The 18,011-nt window shown below is 31.2% G+C and overlaps 1 protein-coding gene across 1 annotated transcript; it reads left to right on the plus strand.

Moving 5' to 3' along the window:
- Positions 1 to 6: 6 nt before the first annotated feature.
- LOC139486470 (ubiquitin-protein ligase E3A-like) lies at positions 7 to 16,169 on the plus strand. The gene is made up of 11 exons (XM_071271355.1): positions 7 to 188; positions 3,998 to 4,048; positions 4,937 to 5,283; positions 5,767 to 7,040; positions 7,805 to 7,949; positions 8,702 to 8,907; positions 9,843 to 10,010; positions 10,506 to 10,661; positions 11,023 to 11,096; positions 12,165 to 12,308; positions 13,172 to 16,169. Exons 1-11 carry the CDS (start codon positions 139 to 141, stop codon positions 13,290 to 13,292), a joined length of 2,736 nt encoding a protein of 911 aa, XP_071127456.1. The 5' UTR covers positions 7 to 138; the 3' UTR covers positions 13,293 to 16,169.
- The last annotated feature ends 1,842 nt before the right edge of the window (positions 16,170 to 18,011 follow it).

Below are 18,011 nucleotides of genomic sequence, written 5' to 3' on the forward strand. Positions count from 1 at the left end.
ATTATTAATCTCGCCTCAACGAGAAAACAAAAATGGCGAATTCTAGAAATTGAGAAAAATATTTGACCTTTCAAAACACATTTATTCATTATTGGGTGACTGAATGGACGAAATAAGAAGGGGAGATTAAAAATTCGTATGAGTAATAACGAGAAAACCGAAGATCAGAGCGGAACAAAAGCCGCCAGGTTGGTCTTTGAAGCTCCAAACTGTCAAAATTTGATAGACCAGGTTGACAACCAGAAAATCAAACCGAAAGTTAAGGAAATCCTGACTACGCAATACGCCATTTGTTTTACTAATAAATAAATACACAAGTTCCTCAAAAATTGAAATAACATGGAATGAGTGGTTGACACATTTGACAATGAATCCAAACAAAAAACCAAACAACACCAAGTAAACTTATTTTTTTTGTCATGCAAAATTCCACATTTGGATCTGTTGTTTGTTGAAAGAATTAAGATACAAAATGTATTTGAAAGTTGTAACACATGTCAGTAATATTGCTGACGGTGTTGGTGGTTTCAGTCATGCTCCACTGACATGACTGAGGCCATGTAAACAAGTTGCACTTTTATAAAATTTATATGTAACCCTCTTGCTGCCAGTTGTTTTTCAGGGTTGCATTTCTGACACATGCCAGAAAATATGATCGCTCGAAGTTAATGTGACGTGACATGCCAAACAATGGTTATTAGATATATGATGTCATGCCGTAATGACTGTATTAACATTTGATTGTAGAAACACTTTTTAATTTTCGGTCTTTTATTTTGAAAGAGGTACAGCAATGATGAGAAGCTTGCATACATTAAAACATGGACATATGTGTCCCACCGTCAGCAATACTGTACACCTTATCGCTAATCCCGGCTGACCCGGCCGCTTGAACTTTTGACGCATACAACAATCACTTTTCAATTGTCAGTCAGGGGACTTACTGAAATAAGTGATTTGTAAATCACTTATTTACTGAAATAAGTGATTTATAAATCACTTATTTATAAAGTAGCAAATTCAAAATTTTGTCATAAATTGTGATTTTGTAGTTTTACTAAAATTTTAAACACATAGGTTTAGATAATATGTTTTCATTAGTAAAATTGAAAAAAAAAACTTTTGCTTCTTTAAAGTAGCAAGGTTTATGCCTTTGATGCTATCATTTAGCTGTAAATTCTATTTTATTGGAAAAAATGCTATAATAATGGCTTAACTTAATGAACTGATACTTTATTAACAGATTTTTCCCAGCAGTGGGAGTATTTTTCCTGTAAAGTTCAAGGTTTCATCTTTCAGATTATGTAATAAAATTCTACTGTTCGCGATAAAAATTTCACTGTTCGAGGTTGTTGAAAGTAGTGGGGGTTATTAGAATAATGATACTTAAAGAAGTGATTTTTTGGAAGGAAATTGAGGTATGATACTTAAACAAGTGATTTTTATGTCATTATCCCAGATTCAGTACAAGGTCATCATCTGACATGACCTGGTCATCCTAAACAACACAGATGTTGGTTCTGATAAGTTTAGAAACATAATTAGTCCCTGGATCATTAATATTCTATATTTAAAACTACAATAAAATTAAATCACTTATTCTAGTGATAAATTTGTACTACTTAAATAGGTGATTATTAAAGAAAGACAACTCTTACTTTCAACCTCTATGAACATAATGTTACTTGAATCAGTGATTTAGAAAATCACTCATTTAAGTAAGTCCCCTGACTGATTGTGGTGTCAGATATTTTTTTTTGTGACGTCAAAATTTTACGGAAACATGTGATATACAGTAATGGCAGACAAATAGCAATAAGGTGTATAGGGTTAAAGAGCCTTTGTCATGTTTGTTGTTTACAGTTGGTTTGATAAGGCTCTAAAATGGCCCTCTTTTCCCCTTAAATTTCAAATTATGAATTTATTGACCAATATATCAACAAGATAATAGTGTAATTTTGAGAATTTCATATAAAAAAATGCCCAAAATTAGCAAATTTTAATCATTGTTAATTGTTTACAAAGAAAAATAATAAGATGAGGCAGGCATTACCTGTGAATGGGGACGAATTCTGTATGATTTAAAAAAAAATCAAACATGTTAAAAAGAGAAACGGAAATATCGTTTCCGATTTTGGTTCTGTTGTAAGGGATTTTAGTTGTGACGTTTTTTAAGTCATGACGTCATATTCAATGTAATCAAAGAAATGCTGTCAGCAGGTAATTTTTTTTTTTTTTTATAACAAACAATTTTTAAAAACGAATTAGTATTAATATAAGTTCCTTTCTTAGACATGTTAGACTGATTAATATACATTTTATTCAAAGTCTCATGCAAACAAGACCGGAAACGGAAGTAGATTTCTTCGCAAATCTGGAAATTCAAAACACAAGAAATTTTTTTTTGAATGATTTTGAGTTCATTAGGTACAATGAAAAATTCGGGAAATTTTCCCGATTTTAAAAAAAAAATTTTTTATTGAATTTTCTACTGTAATGGGGGACTTTGTCCCCATATTAAACATTTGTGTCAAAAGATGAACAAACTGTGAACATGGTGTACATGTAAGTGAATAAAATGAAGAAAAAAAATAAATACAGACAATATTTAATATGAAGGGCCACTTGTGTCATAATAGGCAGGCAAGCCATCATCTCGGGTAGATTCTGTCAAGGCAGCTGGAAGGGATAAGACAACTTAAACATTGTTAAAACATATTTGATCTTGTACCATTCAATTTAATAATCACAGCCAAATACAGCCCTTGCTGAACTTACTTCTTTTAATATTTACCTACATTTTCTTATTCTTATCTTCATGATCATATACCATGTATACATGTATATGTTTAGAAAGATTTTGTTACCTCAATCTGTTTTATTCACAACAATGATAGTTTTTATACGACCGCAAAAATTTAAAATTTTTCTCTTATATTTGAGTGTGAATTCACATTACTACATGTACTATAAGACGTATCAGGGTACTTATCTATCCCAAATTCATGTAATTGGTTTTGATGTTATATTTGTTATTCTAATAGGATTTTGTCTAATGCTTAGTCCGTTTCTGTGTGTTTTACATTTTAATGTTGTGTCCTTGTTTTCCTCTTATATTTAATGCGTTTACCTCAGTTTTAGTTTGTTACCCCGATTTTGTTTTTTTGTCCATGGATTTATGAGTTTTGAACAGCGGTATACTACTGTTGCCTTTATCATGTTTATAGGCATTATCATGATTATATATGTTGTATGAATATTAAGGGAAAAAAGGCATAATGGAATGAAACCTTACCAATGCAAGGCTAAAGAGATGTATAGCCGAAATGACATATGGCAGAACGAGTTTATAGCCGAAACATCTCAAAAGGGAATATATTTTGTTTTTTATATTTTATTGTTTAATTCTTTGTGTCTCTTTTGAGCATAATTCTTGATTATAAATCACATTGTCATCTCCAGGACTTGGACCAATCATGACCTTTGTGTTTCATGAGTTCTAACCACTTGAGCTATAAAAGTACTTCGTTACTCCTTAGTAATACTGATATCTGCTATATTAGGCAACTAATCCCATCACGCCTACTATATTTGTCTTTTGTTGCTAAGTCTTAAGAGAATAATATCAGAATCAGAAAAATATGTCTGGCTTGCTCACATATTTTTGGAAGTCTTGCTAACCACCATGGGTGTTCTATGTTAAATGCAATCGTAGTAAATTACACTGTCACATCCAGGACATGTGTTTCAAGTCAGTTTTTAAATCGACCCAGCTTTATCAATTACAAAGGACGAAGGAAAACATGGAAACTTGTGTTGGCTGGTAAAATTGTAGATTTAAAAAAAAAATCTTTTGAAAAGATTTTCAGACATGACAAATTTTATTCACAAAGTTGATCAGATATGCATGTACATGATATACTTTTGTCTTTTAGAAAATGTTGTATAAACATGATAAACATTAACATGATAAATAATATTATATTTAAATTTTCAGTATTGTCCCAGCTTCTTTGTCAGAGTCAAGACCACAAACTGGGGACGGAATGTAAGTTTATTATGTTTGTGTTTAAACTATTGTTAAACATGTAGCGGGTAACATGTGTTAGTACTGTAAATTGAAAATTTAACATGTTAATTGGATGCATTTATTTCATGAATTATCATATGATTATTGAAAATCCTTTTCAACCAATGATATCAATCCACAAGCAATCAGTTGAATTATGTGTTTAGAAAATTTTATGATTTGATGTGTAAATATAGTTCTGAGCTTTTATAGTCATGATAGTCTTGCTAATCAAAAAGAAACACAAAAAAAAATTATTTAAAAAAAATGTGCAAAATTTGAGTGTAACAAGAATGCACCTGCCCCATGGTAGTTTTGAACTCACAACCCTTCATGCCCTTCTTGTTGACATGCTAGTGATACAATAGATGAACTTAGACCACTCAGCCATGGTACCGCCAAAGCCTTTTATTATGCCCCACCTACGATAGTAGAGGGGCATTATGTTTTCTGGTCTGTGCGTCCGTCCGTTCGTCTGTCCGTTCGTCCGTCCGTCTGTTCGTCCGTCTGTCCCACTTCAGGTTTAAGTTTTTGGTCAAGGTAGTTTTTGATGAAGTTGAAGTCCAATCGACTTTAAACTTTGTACATATGTTCCCTATGATATGATCTTTTAAATTTTAATGCCAAATTAGAGTTTTTACCCCAATTTCACGGTTCATTGAACATAGAAAATGATAGTGCGAGTGGGGCATTCGTGTACTGGGCACACATTCTTGTTAGTCAATATTTGAGATATATTGCATGTATTGGACACATGTGTTTATCTGTAACCAATTAATTATAAGCAGATTTATGGTACAGAATACAAAGAAAGATAAAAAAAAATATTTTTTTTAAAAGCACTTAAGCATTATTTATTTTAAATAGGAAGCGAGCTGCTGCAAAGGAACAGATTGAGAAGTTTTACTACCAGTTGACAGATGGGTGTGGCAGAGAAAATTGTGAAAATGCACACTGCGCATCAAGCCCAACATTTATCCTCAGAGATCAGGAACGCAATACACTTGCATTAAAAGCCGTAGAACTGTTTAGAAATAAAGCAGACTTATGTGGAGTGCAGCCAAGCAAGGTTGCACGAGCAGCCAAACCAGCACAGGCTAGTTCAAGTTCACAGGGGACCTCACCCTGTGAACCATCAACATCAGCATGTACTACTCCGGTGAAGCCTGTTGTGTCATTTATGAAGCCAAGTTCATCAAGTTCTTCCCTATCAGGTATTTACTGCAGATTCATGAAGTTTTCATGGAAAAAGGATGTTTTTGTTGCATGTTTTTGTGATTGCTTTAAGCCATTGATGTTGATACTTTACGAAACCAAACAAAGAAGAACAAGACATAGGGCATCATACAGAATTTTTAATAAAACAAATGAATAAGTTTGATCTTTAACAATGTTGAAATTAGGATGTATATATATACAACTGCATAACTCCTTAGTTTTTAGCAATGACTGTGATTCTAATTTTCTTTATACTATTAAAGATGAATCTAATTGTTATTCAAAGTAATAAGTATCATGAGATACCATGTATTTGCAAAGCTAAAACTGTATAAAACAGTGTAATATATATATATATACTTAAAATAATGTTCTAAACTGAAAATTTGAAAAATAAAGGTTGTTGTCTCATTAAAATTCAAGAAACTAGAGATTTTTGAGTGTGTAATAGATGTTGAAATTTTATAAATGTATTTCAGAGAAAAGTGCAAGCATGGCAAGTGTACAGTATTTAACAGAAGAAAAAATTAAAGAACTGGTTGATGAATGTGAAGGGAGTAAGTCATGGTCAAAATTCATACGTCTGATTGGAGCCACATTCAATAATCCTGAATCATTATCAATAAGTTTCTTAATGCAACCAGAAGGTTCAGGTCAAACAAAACATTCAAAAGACACTAATACTAAGAAATTTGATGAAGACAAAGATGTTGATGAAAAGGAAGATTTCATTGATATTCAGTCCAAGCATAAAAATAATCAAACAGCTATAGAACAATTGAATTTATCAGAAGATGATGTGTCCGTAGATATCGCTTCAGTGAGGAGGGCTTTTGATGCGCTGATGAATATTCCCGACTTGCCATTTATACCAGCTCTTACTAATGCATTGACTTATTTAGCCAAAGGTGTACATATAGATTTAAAATTCAACCCGCTGATCTTGAAGCAGAATCCACAATTATTAAATGTTTTTGTTATAGTAATGGAACTACCATGTCTTTCAAGTCCAGAATTTATAGAAAGGGCTTTCCCAGATTTTTGTAAGGCACTATGTAAACTACCACTAAGTGGGCAATGTAAGTTAGCAAAAGTTTGGGCCAAATTTGGGGCAGATTGGGTACGGGAGAGAGTACAATCTCTTCATCAGTTGATTACCGTTAGGATTGTCAACAACGAAGGGAGATGGGGAAGAGGCTATCACATAAACGATGATGCTGATATCGCTAGTGCTACTAGAGTGATGAAAATTCTCTACTATGCTAGTATTTACGGTGGAGAAAGAGACTCTGAGAAAACGATTGCTGAAGAAAAATCAATAAATGATGATGACGAAAATTTGCAAGACATGCTGCAGCTTCAAGGAGCAGTCGGTCATTCAGAACCAAAGGAACTTCGTCACCAAAAGGAAGACCCCTATGCTCAGCAGCTAAATGCTTATTCCATCGATTGCCGTAAACCTCTTGTACCGTACGAGGAATTTATCAATGAACTTCTGAATGAGTATTTAGATGTAGAAACAGACTACAAATACAAAGACGATACTGATGATACCAAAATATCTTTTATGAATCATAGTTATATTTTAACGACGGCATCAAAATTTACGCTCATGTATTTTGACAATAGAGTGCGGATGTTTAATGAAAGGAGGAGTTCAATTTTACAGACAATTGTACATGGGTTACCTCCCATTCCTTACCTGCGTCTTCAGGTCAGAAGAGATCATTTGATAGATGATGCCTTAGTTGCTGTAAGTACATGATACATGCTACAATTAAAATTTTTGTTCTGGTTTTGATTTTGTTTATTTGTGAATTGATATCATCTACGAAATAATCCTATTTAAAGTACATTGATTTCTATAATTTTTCTCCAATAATAACAATTAAAGAACATAAAAAAAAAATTTAAACTGGGATATAATACATTATTCATGTCATGTACCATGGAAAAATAGCCAATTATCCAAATTCAATTATACATAATATGCACAAAATGAAGAAAAATAGACATGATAGAAGTATACCTGTCGTAATAAAACAAATATTAAATAAAAAAATACATTGTAGATACATTCTATACCACAATCATGACAATCAAAGACAAAGAAAAAGTTCTACAAAAAAATTGTCATCAGCTGTTTACATCATGCTTCTTATGCAAAAAGATCAGACAAGTAATCAGTTTATATTCCAGATGGCAATCAAACATTCAAAGAAAAAAAAACAATGGAAAAGATAAAAATAACATAAAACATGTATGAGATATATGGAAGAAAGCATTGCTTTATATGTAAAATTATACAACCTATTTGAGAAAGGTAGTGTGGATGGATCGGAAAGCTATATTACACAAGTTACTGACTATTTATGTATTAAAATATTGCATTAATATGCATGAAATAATTACTCCTTGACATTTAGCAAGCAACAATCAACTACATACTGTATCATAATAATAAAATAAAAACTGTTTGATGATAACATTGTGTATATATATTTGTACATTTTATAGTTAGAAATGACTGCAATGGACAATCCTCAGGATCTTAAGAAACAGCTATTTATAGAATTTGATGGTGAGCAGGGGCTCGACGAAGGTGGCGTGTCAAAAGAATTCTTCCAGTTGGTGATAGAAGAAATTTTCAACATTGATTTTGGTAATGCTTTATTTATTGCATTATTTTAGATTCAGAAAGTAATGCAATATTTTGTTATAATGTGTAAACATAGTAAAAGAGGGACGAAAGATAAGGGACAGTCAAACTCATAAATCTAAAACAAACTGACAACGCCATGGCTAAAAATGAAAAAGACAAACAGAAAAACAGTAGTACATACACATAAAATAGAAACATGATGATAAAAGCAATACTGTTAGCTGATAAATTTTTGCGATGTTTTTATCATGTTTATTATTACAAAATTATGACAGAATAGAATAGTAAAAATAAAAACCATGAAAAGTGGAGTTGTAAAATTGGATATCATTATTTGTATTCATCATCACCTTAAATTGCACATGTTGCAATAATTAATCTAAAATCCATTGACCAACAATTATGATAATAAACACATGATAAATGCACACACACACACACACACTGATCAGTCTGCTCTAGCTCCATAATTCTGCATGTGAGTGGGGAAGCAGCAAATACTAATTTTAAAGTCTTACCGTGGCTGCAACCCTCTACCTCCTGCACTAGAGGCCAAGATAAAAGCACCATTACATTTTATTCATGTGCAATGAAGTTATGTTTGTTTTTTTACACACTTTTATATTATACATGAATGAGACATGCAAGACGTGAGTTTTGATTGTTTAGTTTTTTGAAAAGTTTAATTGGTCACAATTTTACCTTGTTTAGAAGAAAATTATTCCTGTTTATTATACAATTTTGTATTTCAGGTATGTTTGTATACAATGAAGAGCAGAATGTGTTCTGGTTTAACCCCACCTCTTTTGAGAATGACGGACAGTTTACGTTGATTGGTATCATGTTAGGATTAGCAATATACAACAGTACGATTGTAGATGTACATTTCCCTGCTGTTGTCTATCGTAAATTAATGGGAAAGAAAGGAACATTTGAAGATTTAAAAGAAGTTGATACTGTAAGTCTATATTGAAGATATTTAAACAAATAAACTGAAAATTGGTATAATGGATGAATTCATTTTTTTCGAATGAAAGTAAATAACTATTTATAAAACTTTTCAAATTGTTATATGTTGAGACTTTTGTAGTACATGGTACATAACCATTGATATAAACACAAAAAGTGCTTTCATACCATTACCTGCCAACTTTTCAAAATGCCCATGGGAGTTTTACGTGCAAGATGGCTTTCAAAATCCTACAAAACCTTCAAAGGGGCCTTCAAATTCATTTTAATGATGTTTATTTACTTCTTCATACTTATATAATCCCAACCCATTGTAATTTTTTTTGTTTTATTTTAAATTGTGGACAAAATTGCTCTTTTAAAATTTCCAATTGGGAGCCTCCATGGGGGAAAACCCCACAAATAATGACAGTTGACAGGTGTGTGCTTTAGTAGAAAGGCTCTTTTAGGTGATCATTCGCAGTGAAGGCTGACATTGTTGACATTCTTTCTTGTAGAACATCTGGCGCATGGCATTCAGTTCTTTCTCCAAAGAAGCCTAAAAAAAAATTATATACTTCTTGATTTTTTAAAAAATTCTCCATTCCTGCCTCATGATTTATTTAAATTTCTAAATCAAAATACTCAGAAAATTTTACAAAAAACAAGTTTTTACAAGAAAAAAATAAATTTCAAATTATCTCCCTTATTTCCCTAAAAATCACATATATCATGTATATATATTAAAACCATGGATTTTTGGAAACACCATTAAGTTAGTTATATTCCATTAAAAAAAAATAACAATGAATATGTTATTTTTGCAATCAGTCATGTGTAATCTCTATTCTTCAGAGATATGGGAAATGACATTCTAACACTAAAGTTAACAATTTGTATTAAATTGCAAATGAAAGTTAAAGTGAAAATATATTTTTATTTTAGACCTTAGCGAAAAGTTTGCAGGAGTTAATGGACTACACAGAAGATGATATCGATGAAGTCTTCATGCAGACATTCCAGATAGGTTATAAAGATGTCTTTGGAAGCTCTCTGACTCATGATCTCAAGGAGAATGGAAACCAAATAAATGTTACTCAACAAAATAAGAAGGTACGTTATAAATTTATTGTAGACTAGTCACATTGTTGCTGCTAAAAGTCTAATTGCTACATATTTTAAATAGAAACAAGAATTGGGAAACTTGGGAGAGATCCTTTCTAAAGTCACCCCTTCCTCCTTAATACATGTAATAAGTTGAAAAATAAAGAAATATAACAGAAGGGTCATAAGTTATAAAGAGAGTTGAAGACAATCATGCTCCAAAAATTGTTCAACTTTTTTCTTATTTGTGATTTTTAGTTCCTTCCTTGCCAATTGTATTTTATCTACTGTATCATTTGTATCACTAGCTTGATATCATTGAGATGTGTTTCTTTGCCATCACCAACCAACAATCAATCAACAGGGTTATGTTCAAGATTTTAATATCTTGAATTCAAAATTAAAGAGAACATACATCATGGGAACAATTCTCACTTTAAAGTACAATTGAACAGTTCAACACTCTGTATGTTTACTGATATTTTAAGTTTAATTTACTTGCAGGAGTTTACAACTTTGTATGCTGATTTCATTCTCAACAAATCTATACAGAAACAGTTTAGAGCATTTAAACGAGGCTTTCAGATGGTAGTCAATGAGAGTCCGCTGAAAACTTTGTTTAAACCAGAAGAGATTGAGCTATTAGTGTGTGGTAGTAAGGTAAGTTGAAGCAATCTCCCAATAAAAACAGTATTTATGAAATTTATCAAATATTTTGCTTAAAAGAAAGCCTTTGAAATGCTTAAATTTCTTAGAAATGCTACAAGTGCTGTCCTTTATCTTGACAGTGTCCTGGACGTCATAAGCTAAGCACAAAATGAAAATATAGAAAACTCATTAAAGCTGTATTTTTGTGATCAGTGATATTCATGAACATTGAAAAAGACCTTCACTTTTAGAGCAACATGTATATTTTAGAAAAATGTATGGATCTTCTACCTATAAAGGCAACACAACATTATAAATCAATCCAGTAAAAGTAGTAAATAAAATTCTATAATTAAAATGTCTTCTGTTTCAGGAATTTGATTTCAGCGCACTAGAACAGGCAACAGAATATGATGCAGGATTCACAGCAGATCATAGGACAATAAAGTAAGTTTGTAGTCATAACTGGATTGGACTTATAACTCCAGTTTCCTTCATCAATAATAAACTGACAACTTAGAAATAGCACAATAGTGGTACTGTGCTGAAAGTGGTGTTAAACACCAATCAACCTTGATTATTGTTTTATTGTAACACATAGATCAATTTATTCATTTCAACTTCACTTAGATTTCATGCTTGGATGACTGGCAGTTTTTACGTTCTGGTTTATTTCTAAGAAACCCATGTAATGTTTTGTATATATGTAGTATTCAAAGAGTGGCAGAAGATACCAAAGGGATATATCCAAACTCATATTATACAGTCATCAACAAATTGACAATGCAACGACAAAATAAGAAAAGGCAATCAACAATCTACGAGGGTTTGGATGGGGTTAAATGATTAAAGAATAATGCCCTTAAAAAATGAAGATTAGAGAATAAGGGGTAAAAAAAAATGAAGATTAGAGGTTAATTTTTTGAAGATTAAAGAAAAAAGGGGTTAATTTTTTGAAGATTAGAGAAAAAGGGGGTGAAAATTAAATGTTTACAGAATAACAGACCCCCCCCCCCCCATCCAGACCCTCATCTACAAAAACAATTTAGAAAACTAAAGACTGAGCAACAAAATGTTTCAAAAACAGTTTAATCAGTTTGACCTTCATACTAGAAAAACATTAAATAATATTTCCCTGTTTTGTATATATAATATAAAGATAAGGAGATATATGTGGTATGAGTGTAATGTGACAATTTCATCAAAGTTCAAATGAAGTGGATTTAAGCAATTATAGGTAACCAACCATGCAGCCTTCATCAATGAAAATAATCCTAGCTGTATTGTCTGTTATGAAAGGCCCAAACCAGAAAAATATAAAACAATTCAATTGAAAAAACTGACACCCTTCTTTATGTATGACAACATATAATAAAATGGGATTCATCATCAGCTTTATATGAAATGAACTAAATTAAATTTACAAATTTGCTATGTTAAGAGTTCATAGCAATGTGAGATCGCTCTATTTATGAAGTGAAATATATACCAGTAACAGAAAGTTTATTGTTTCAGGCATTTTTGGGAGGTTGTCCACGAGTTTACAGAGGAACAAAAACGTAAACTGTTACAGTTTACTACAGGAACAGATAAGGTACCAGTGGGTGGATTGTCAAAACTCAAACTTATTATAGCAAGGAATGGACCTGATTCTGAAAGGTACAGTTGATATATCTATCTATATATATATGTATAGAATATGAAAAAAAAGATGTGGTGTGATTTCAAAAATTACCAACTCTTCAAAAGAGACCAAATGACACAGAAATTAACAACCATAGGTCACCAGACGACCTTCAACAATTAGCAGAGCCAATTCAGCATAGTCAACTATAAAAGGGCCAAGAAATGACAAAAATAATTTAAACTAGGAAACTAGTAGCCTAATTCATGTACAAAAAAATGAACAAAAAAAATAAGGAAATCTATAAAAAAGACCATCAAGTATAACACCAATTATTTTATTACATTTGATGGTCATTGACAGTTGAAATTTTGTCAATAGGATTTTATAACATCCACTTCCTATGTTGTAGTATTGTGTATTGTAGTGCAGATCTTAAGACTTATATATATTATATACATAACTATTCAGCACAACAATGTTAAATCTGCAATCTACAGCCAATAGAAAAGAGAGACAAACATTCAATGAAACATATTTCAAATGAAAAAAAAATGAAGATACTGTGCTATAAATTTCATGCGTCTGAAGCGTTTTCCTGAATTTACCTTCATCAGGAATGCTCAAAGTCGAATACTTTGAATGCCAAGCTATTAATTTTATTTTACTTTTGATATTATTATAGGATGTATAAGAACAGAAACATATCCTTAGGGCTATTCCAGAAAAAAATGTATGGGGGGGGGGTTGGAAGGCACATTGTATTAATAATACATGGGTGATGGGTATCAGAACAACTGCCTTTCAACCCCCCCATACGTTTTTTTCTGGAATAGCCCTTAGTCATTTATTAAAAGGAAATTCTGTAGATTATAATTTAACTTTTTTTTTTCTTCAGATTACCAACTGCACATACTTGCTTCAATGTACTGTTATTACCTGACTATACTACAAAGGAGAAGTTACAAGAACGTTTAATCAAAGCTATAAGTTACTCTAAAGGATTTGGAATGTTGTAAAAAACTGTATTGTGATGCAAAATTAAGGGGGTACAGAACATCTAAGGGAGATAACTTATTAAAAATCTGCTAAGGGTTTTAATCACATAATATTGTAAAGAGAAATCAAACTTTCAAATATTAAAATTTTGGTTCGCCGGCTATATATCCAATGAAATTATTCCAGTAAATTGTGTGTTTCAAAATTAAATTTCTTGAAATTTTTATATTTTTGTCAACATGTTCAACAGGTCAAAGTAAATATTTTGTTAAAATTTTACAAATTTAACAAGCCAAATCTATTTAAGTCGAAGTGTTGGGTACCCCCTTAAAGAGTATGAAATTATCTTCCATGAAAGCCATGATTTTCATTGAAATTTGGAAATGTGGAAATTTTTTATATCTATTTAAGTCAAAATTGGCATAAAATCATTATTAGTGTTTTTTAAAATTTCCACATTTGCAGATTTTATATTTGAATTGTTATTTATACAAAGTTATGAATTGAAAAATTAAAATAAGTGAAAAAACTGTTGCATATTAAATCATAATTTCATAACCAGAGGCACTGCATTGCACAGAATCGAAGCATTTCACCATTTCTAAACTTTTTACATTGTTTTTAACTATAAAGTGCACATCAATATTTGTTTAAGTGTATCATATATATCAAGGCATAGTTTGATCAATCTGATTTACCCGGTAACCACACAAGAAAATTTAAAATTATTTCAAGGCCTTAGAATAAAAATTCAACCTTAGAATTAAGCTTTACAGACCTTTATATATAAGCAGTTACAGATTAAGGGCAGACAGTGTCTAGCTTATGGAGCTATATATATGGTTACAAGTCCCATGCCTAAAATTGCCTTGGTGGGTCCCACCCCCCTTTTCAAAATTCTAGATCTGCAGCTAATACACATGCAGATATATTTTGCTGAACTATTAAAATGTTGTTTTTTTTACTTAACTTATTATAATTAAACAAGTTTGTGAAGAATTTTCAAGTATAACAACTTATCTAAGCTTAATGTCATGTGGCATAAAAATCTTATATATTCTGAACAGTTAGTCTACCAGAAATCTTGTACCATTTTATTTCAATTTATTAAGACACGATAGACCAGGGGACTTAACCAAAATAATGAATAATTTTGCATATCATACAAATGTATAAAAATAAACAAATTGATTCTTTGTAGTTTCAATAAGTTAAGTTGAATTTTATAATGAAAATAATTTCTGTATCAGATCTAGACTTATTATACAAATATATTTTTGCTTAAGATTGTTTTAAAATTTTTTGGTTGAAAGCTTATGCAGTATGATCCTGTGGAATTTCTCATTTCGTAATTGTTTGTAGGCAAAACATCAAGCAATGGCAGTGCACAGTATTATTGTTTTGTCTATAATACTGTTAAATTGAAAATACCTAAATCTAGTATCCATTTTCATTAAAAAATATTTGACGACCTTGTAATAAAATTTGACTATTTTTAGAAAGAAATCTTATGAGATAAAATACTTGCAAGGCCTATGAACATTTTTGTCAACCTAATTATCAATTTTAATACATGTAATAAGAAATTTATGAAAAAAGAGCCACTTTAGCTTTTTACCAGCTTTTAACCAAAATTGATTGTAATGGTGAATTGCATTTATGATTAACAATGATTTTCTCATCAGACTTTTTGTAAAAAGGGTCATTGATTCTTGTATTGCATTACAATTATCAATATTTCCTTGCTTATTATAAAACATGTAGCTTTGATAACAGGTTCTTCAAATACAACTGTAGCTAATTTCAAAGAAAAGACTAATGTGATTTTATGTATAATAGATTAATACTTTGTACTAAAATATACTATGGATTCAATAATTGTTGACAGTATTAATTTTATGTTTTGAAAAATGCTTATACTAGGGGATATAATTTCATGGTTTCATCATTGGCTGTCATTCAAGTAATTTTGATTACGGATTAAATTCAATTGACCCCATACACTTGAAATACATGAAAATTTGTAAATTGATGTCGCTTAAAGGTGTGGACCTTATTTCAGGGAAATAACTCTTTAAATCAGTAATGCGTTTGTTTAAGTCAAGTTTCATCAATATATTTTAAGCATTTACCTGAAACAGATTGGAAATAATCTATGTAACCTAGAAGCTTAGAATATACTTATGAAAATGGCTGACACAAACGTACTGATGATTCTAAGAGTTATTACCCTTAACCTAGGTCTACCCCCTTCAATATTATTGAATCTACAGTAGACGCTGCTTCTCAATTCAAAAGTTGTAATATCAACACCAGTAACTGGGTCAAGCATTGGAAATGACATGATAATCAGAAAACAAATAAATATTGTTTGGCAATCCTAAATTCTTGACAGTTGAAAAGATGAAATTTGAAGCATAATACTTCATTTAAAATTTGAAATACAGATGAAGGAAAGTGATTTTAGATTCTAGGATTTTAGATCTATGACCATTTATGTCATTTAGTTTCTGGTGCATAGCAATCAGTCCAAATCTTCTATCTTTATATTAATATTCTATATATAGTGTGAAAAATAATATGTTTTGAAATATTTTCATCCTCTTTTGAAAATAAATAAAGGGTGCATCTCCATGATTAATGTCCAAAATAATCTCCCTTTACATCCTAGCTATTGACCTGCAAAACATTATGATATTTAGCTCTGTCACTGATGTTGATGTTACAAAAAGTTTGTTTAATGGTTTTAATCATAAATGAGAATAATATAAAGAAACAATATAATGTCAGCTTTTGATGTGATAGTTAATGAGAAGTGCTACAAGTGATATTTGTTTTGTATTTGTCTTTATGTATGATACAAATGACAATTTGTTATTAAAAACATGGAATATATATAATGTGTCTTATGTTATGGATAGACCGTTTGTCTATCTGATTATTATATTTAAGGAATGACTGTAATATTTTTTCTGTCTATGAAGAAATAACATAAAAAATTTGGTGCATACTGAATAACGTGCGTAGCGGGTTATTTAACAGTGTGCACCACATTTTTATGCCCCACCTACGATAGTAGAGGGGCATTATGTTTTCTGGTCTGTGCGTCCGTTCGTCCGTCCGTCCGTCTGTCTGTCCGTTCGTCCGTCTGTCCCGCTCCAGGTTAAAGTTTTTGGTCAAGGTAGTTTTTGATGAAGTTGAAGTCCAATCGACTTCAAACTTAGTACACATGTTCCCTATGATATGATCTTTCTAATTTTAATGCCAAATTAGAGTTTTTACCCCAATTTCACGGTCCACTGAACATGGAAAATGATAGTGCGAGTGGGGCATTTGTGTACTGAGGACACATTCTTGTTTATGTTATTTCGAATACAGAAAAAATAGTAGTCATTTCTTTATAATTTAATTCTAAATTCCATTTTAAACCGTAGAAAACGATGAAAAAAACGTTGATGACGTCACGGTCACATGACTAAATTATGATAACAAAATAACGTCAGCCAATCAGAAGACGTGTTACATCCAAAATTAGATTATAAGGAGATAACTGAACTGTTACCATAAAAGAGAGATGAAAGAAACCAAAGGGATTTTGAACTAAAGTCAAAAATAAACTGACAATGCCATCATGGCAATAAAAGATAAGGAAGAATAGAAAACACAACACAAATCACAACAAAGAAAACACCACCAAAAAATCAGACTGATCTCAAGTGCTCCTGAAAATTTAGAAGAACCTGCTCCACATGTTACCATTCTGTAAACGTTTCAATTGTTTGACAGGCTCCTACAATATGGAAATAAATGACAGTTTGTAACTGTCTTTTGAGGTGGATATTTGCCAAAATTGCTGGTTATATGCTTGTCATGTTCTTGTATCAGTTAGTATTAGTCCAAGCTATGGAATTGCAATGGGTCCATTGATGACTTTATGGAACATAATCAGGCATGGATGACTTTATGGAGATAATCTCTACCATTTCTGTTGTGTGTGGTTCCCAGGTATATTCAAGTCCCACAATGAATTGGTATGCACAGTATTTGATGTTGGTGTTTGATACTTTTAGGTCACATTAAAATTTATAGGATTAAATATTAAACACATATACAAGATCTTGAGACAGCAACAATAGTGATGAGTGATTGAGGATGGCTTAAATTCTGATTGTAAATGATACACTGTTATAATCACAATTATTTAAACTCAAATTTTGAAATTTTTTATATGAATTAACAGAATTTTTCTCAATATCTCATATTAGTCTAAATGACAAAATCCTAATGATAAATGCACACTATAAATTCTGAATTTACAGTAGACTGACATGCATGCTGGGTAAAATAAAAGAAACAATTATCTGAAGAATACTAAAGTGTATGATTCTTGACCTCATAGTGAGCAAAAGACCACAAAGTTGGTTACACAAGTTTATTGGCAATAAAATTATCAGACATGTAACTTTTCAGGGATGGCTAAATAACATTCAGGTATATTTCTTCGCATGTCATTAAAGAAGAAAAAATTTGAATGCGGCTTCTGTCGCAGAAAGCTTGACATAGAGATAGTGTATGATCCAGTGGCGTCGTTAGTTCATTTCTAAAAAGCATTTTTGTTTTAGAAGGTGGAAGACCTGGATGCTTCATACTTTCTTTAAAGATGCCTTATGATACGAAGTTTCCGGCAGTCACATGTCAATCGTCCTTGACTTCATTTTGGTGGTTCAGTGACTACCGGG

The sequence above is a fragment of the Mytilus edulis genome, chromosome 8 (genome assembly GCF_963676685.1).
Source record: "Mytilus edulis chromosome 8, xbMytEdul2.2, whole genome shotgun sequence".
NCBI lineage: Eukaryota > Metazoa > Mollusca > Bivalvia > Mytilida > Mytilidae > Mytilus > Mytilus edulis.

Excerpts from the sequence above, each read along its gene's own strand:
- LOC139486470 (XM_071271355.1), top strand. The coding sequence starts at position 139 with ATGAGTAATAACGAGAAAACCGAAGATCAGAGCGGAACAAAAGCCGCC. Across the intron at positions 7,950-8,701 it reads AATTTTCAACATTGATTTTG|GTATGTTTGTATACAATGAA; the intron begins GTAATGCTTTAT and ends TTTGTATTTCAG. Across the intron at positions 8,908-9,842 it reads ATTTAAAAGAAGTTGATACT|ACCTTAGCGAAAAGTTTGCA; the intron begins GTAAGTCTATAT and ends TTTTTATTTTAG.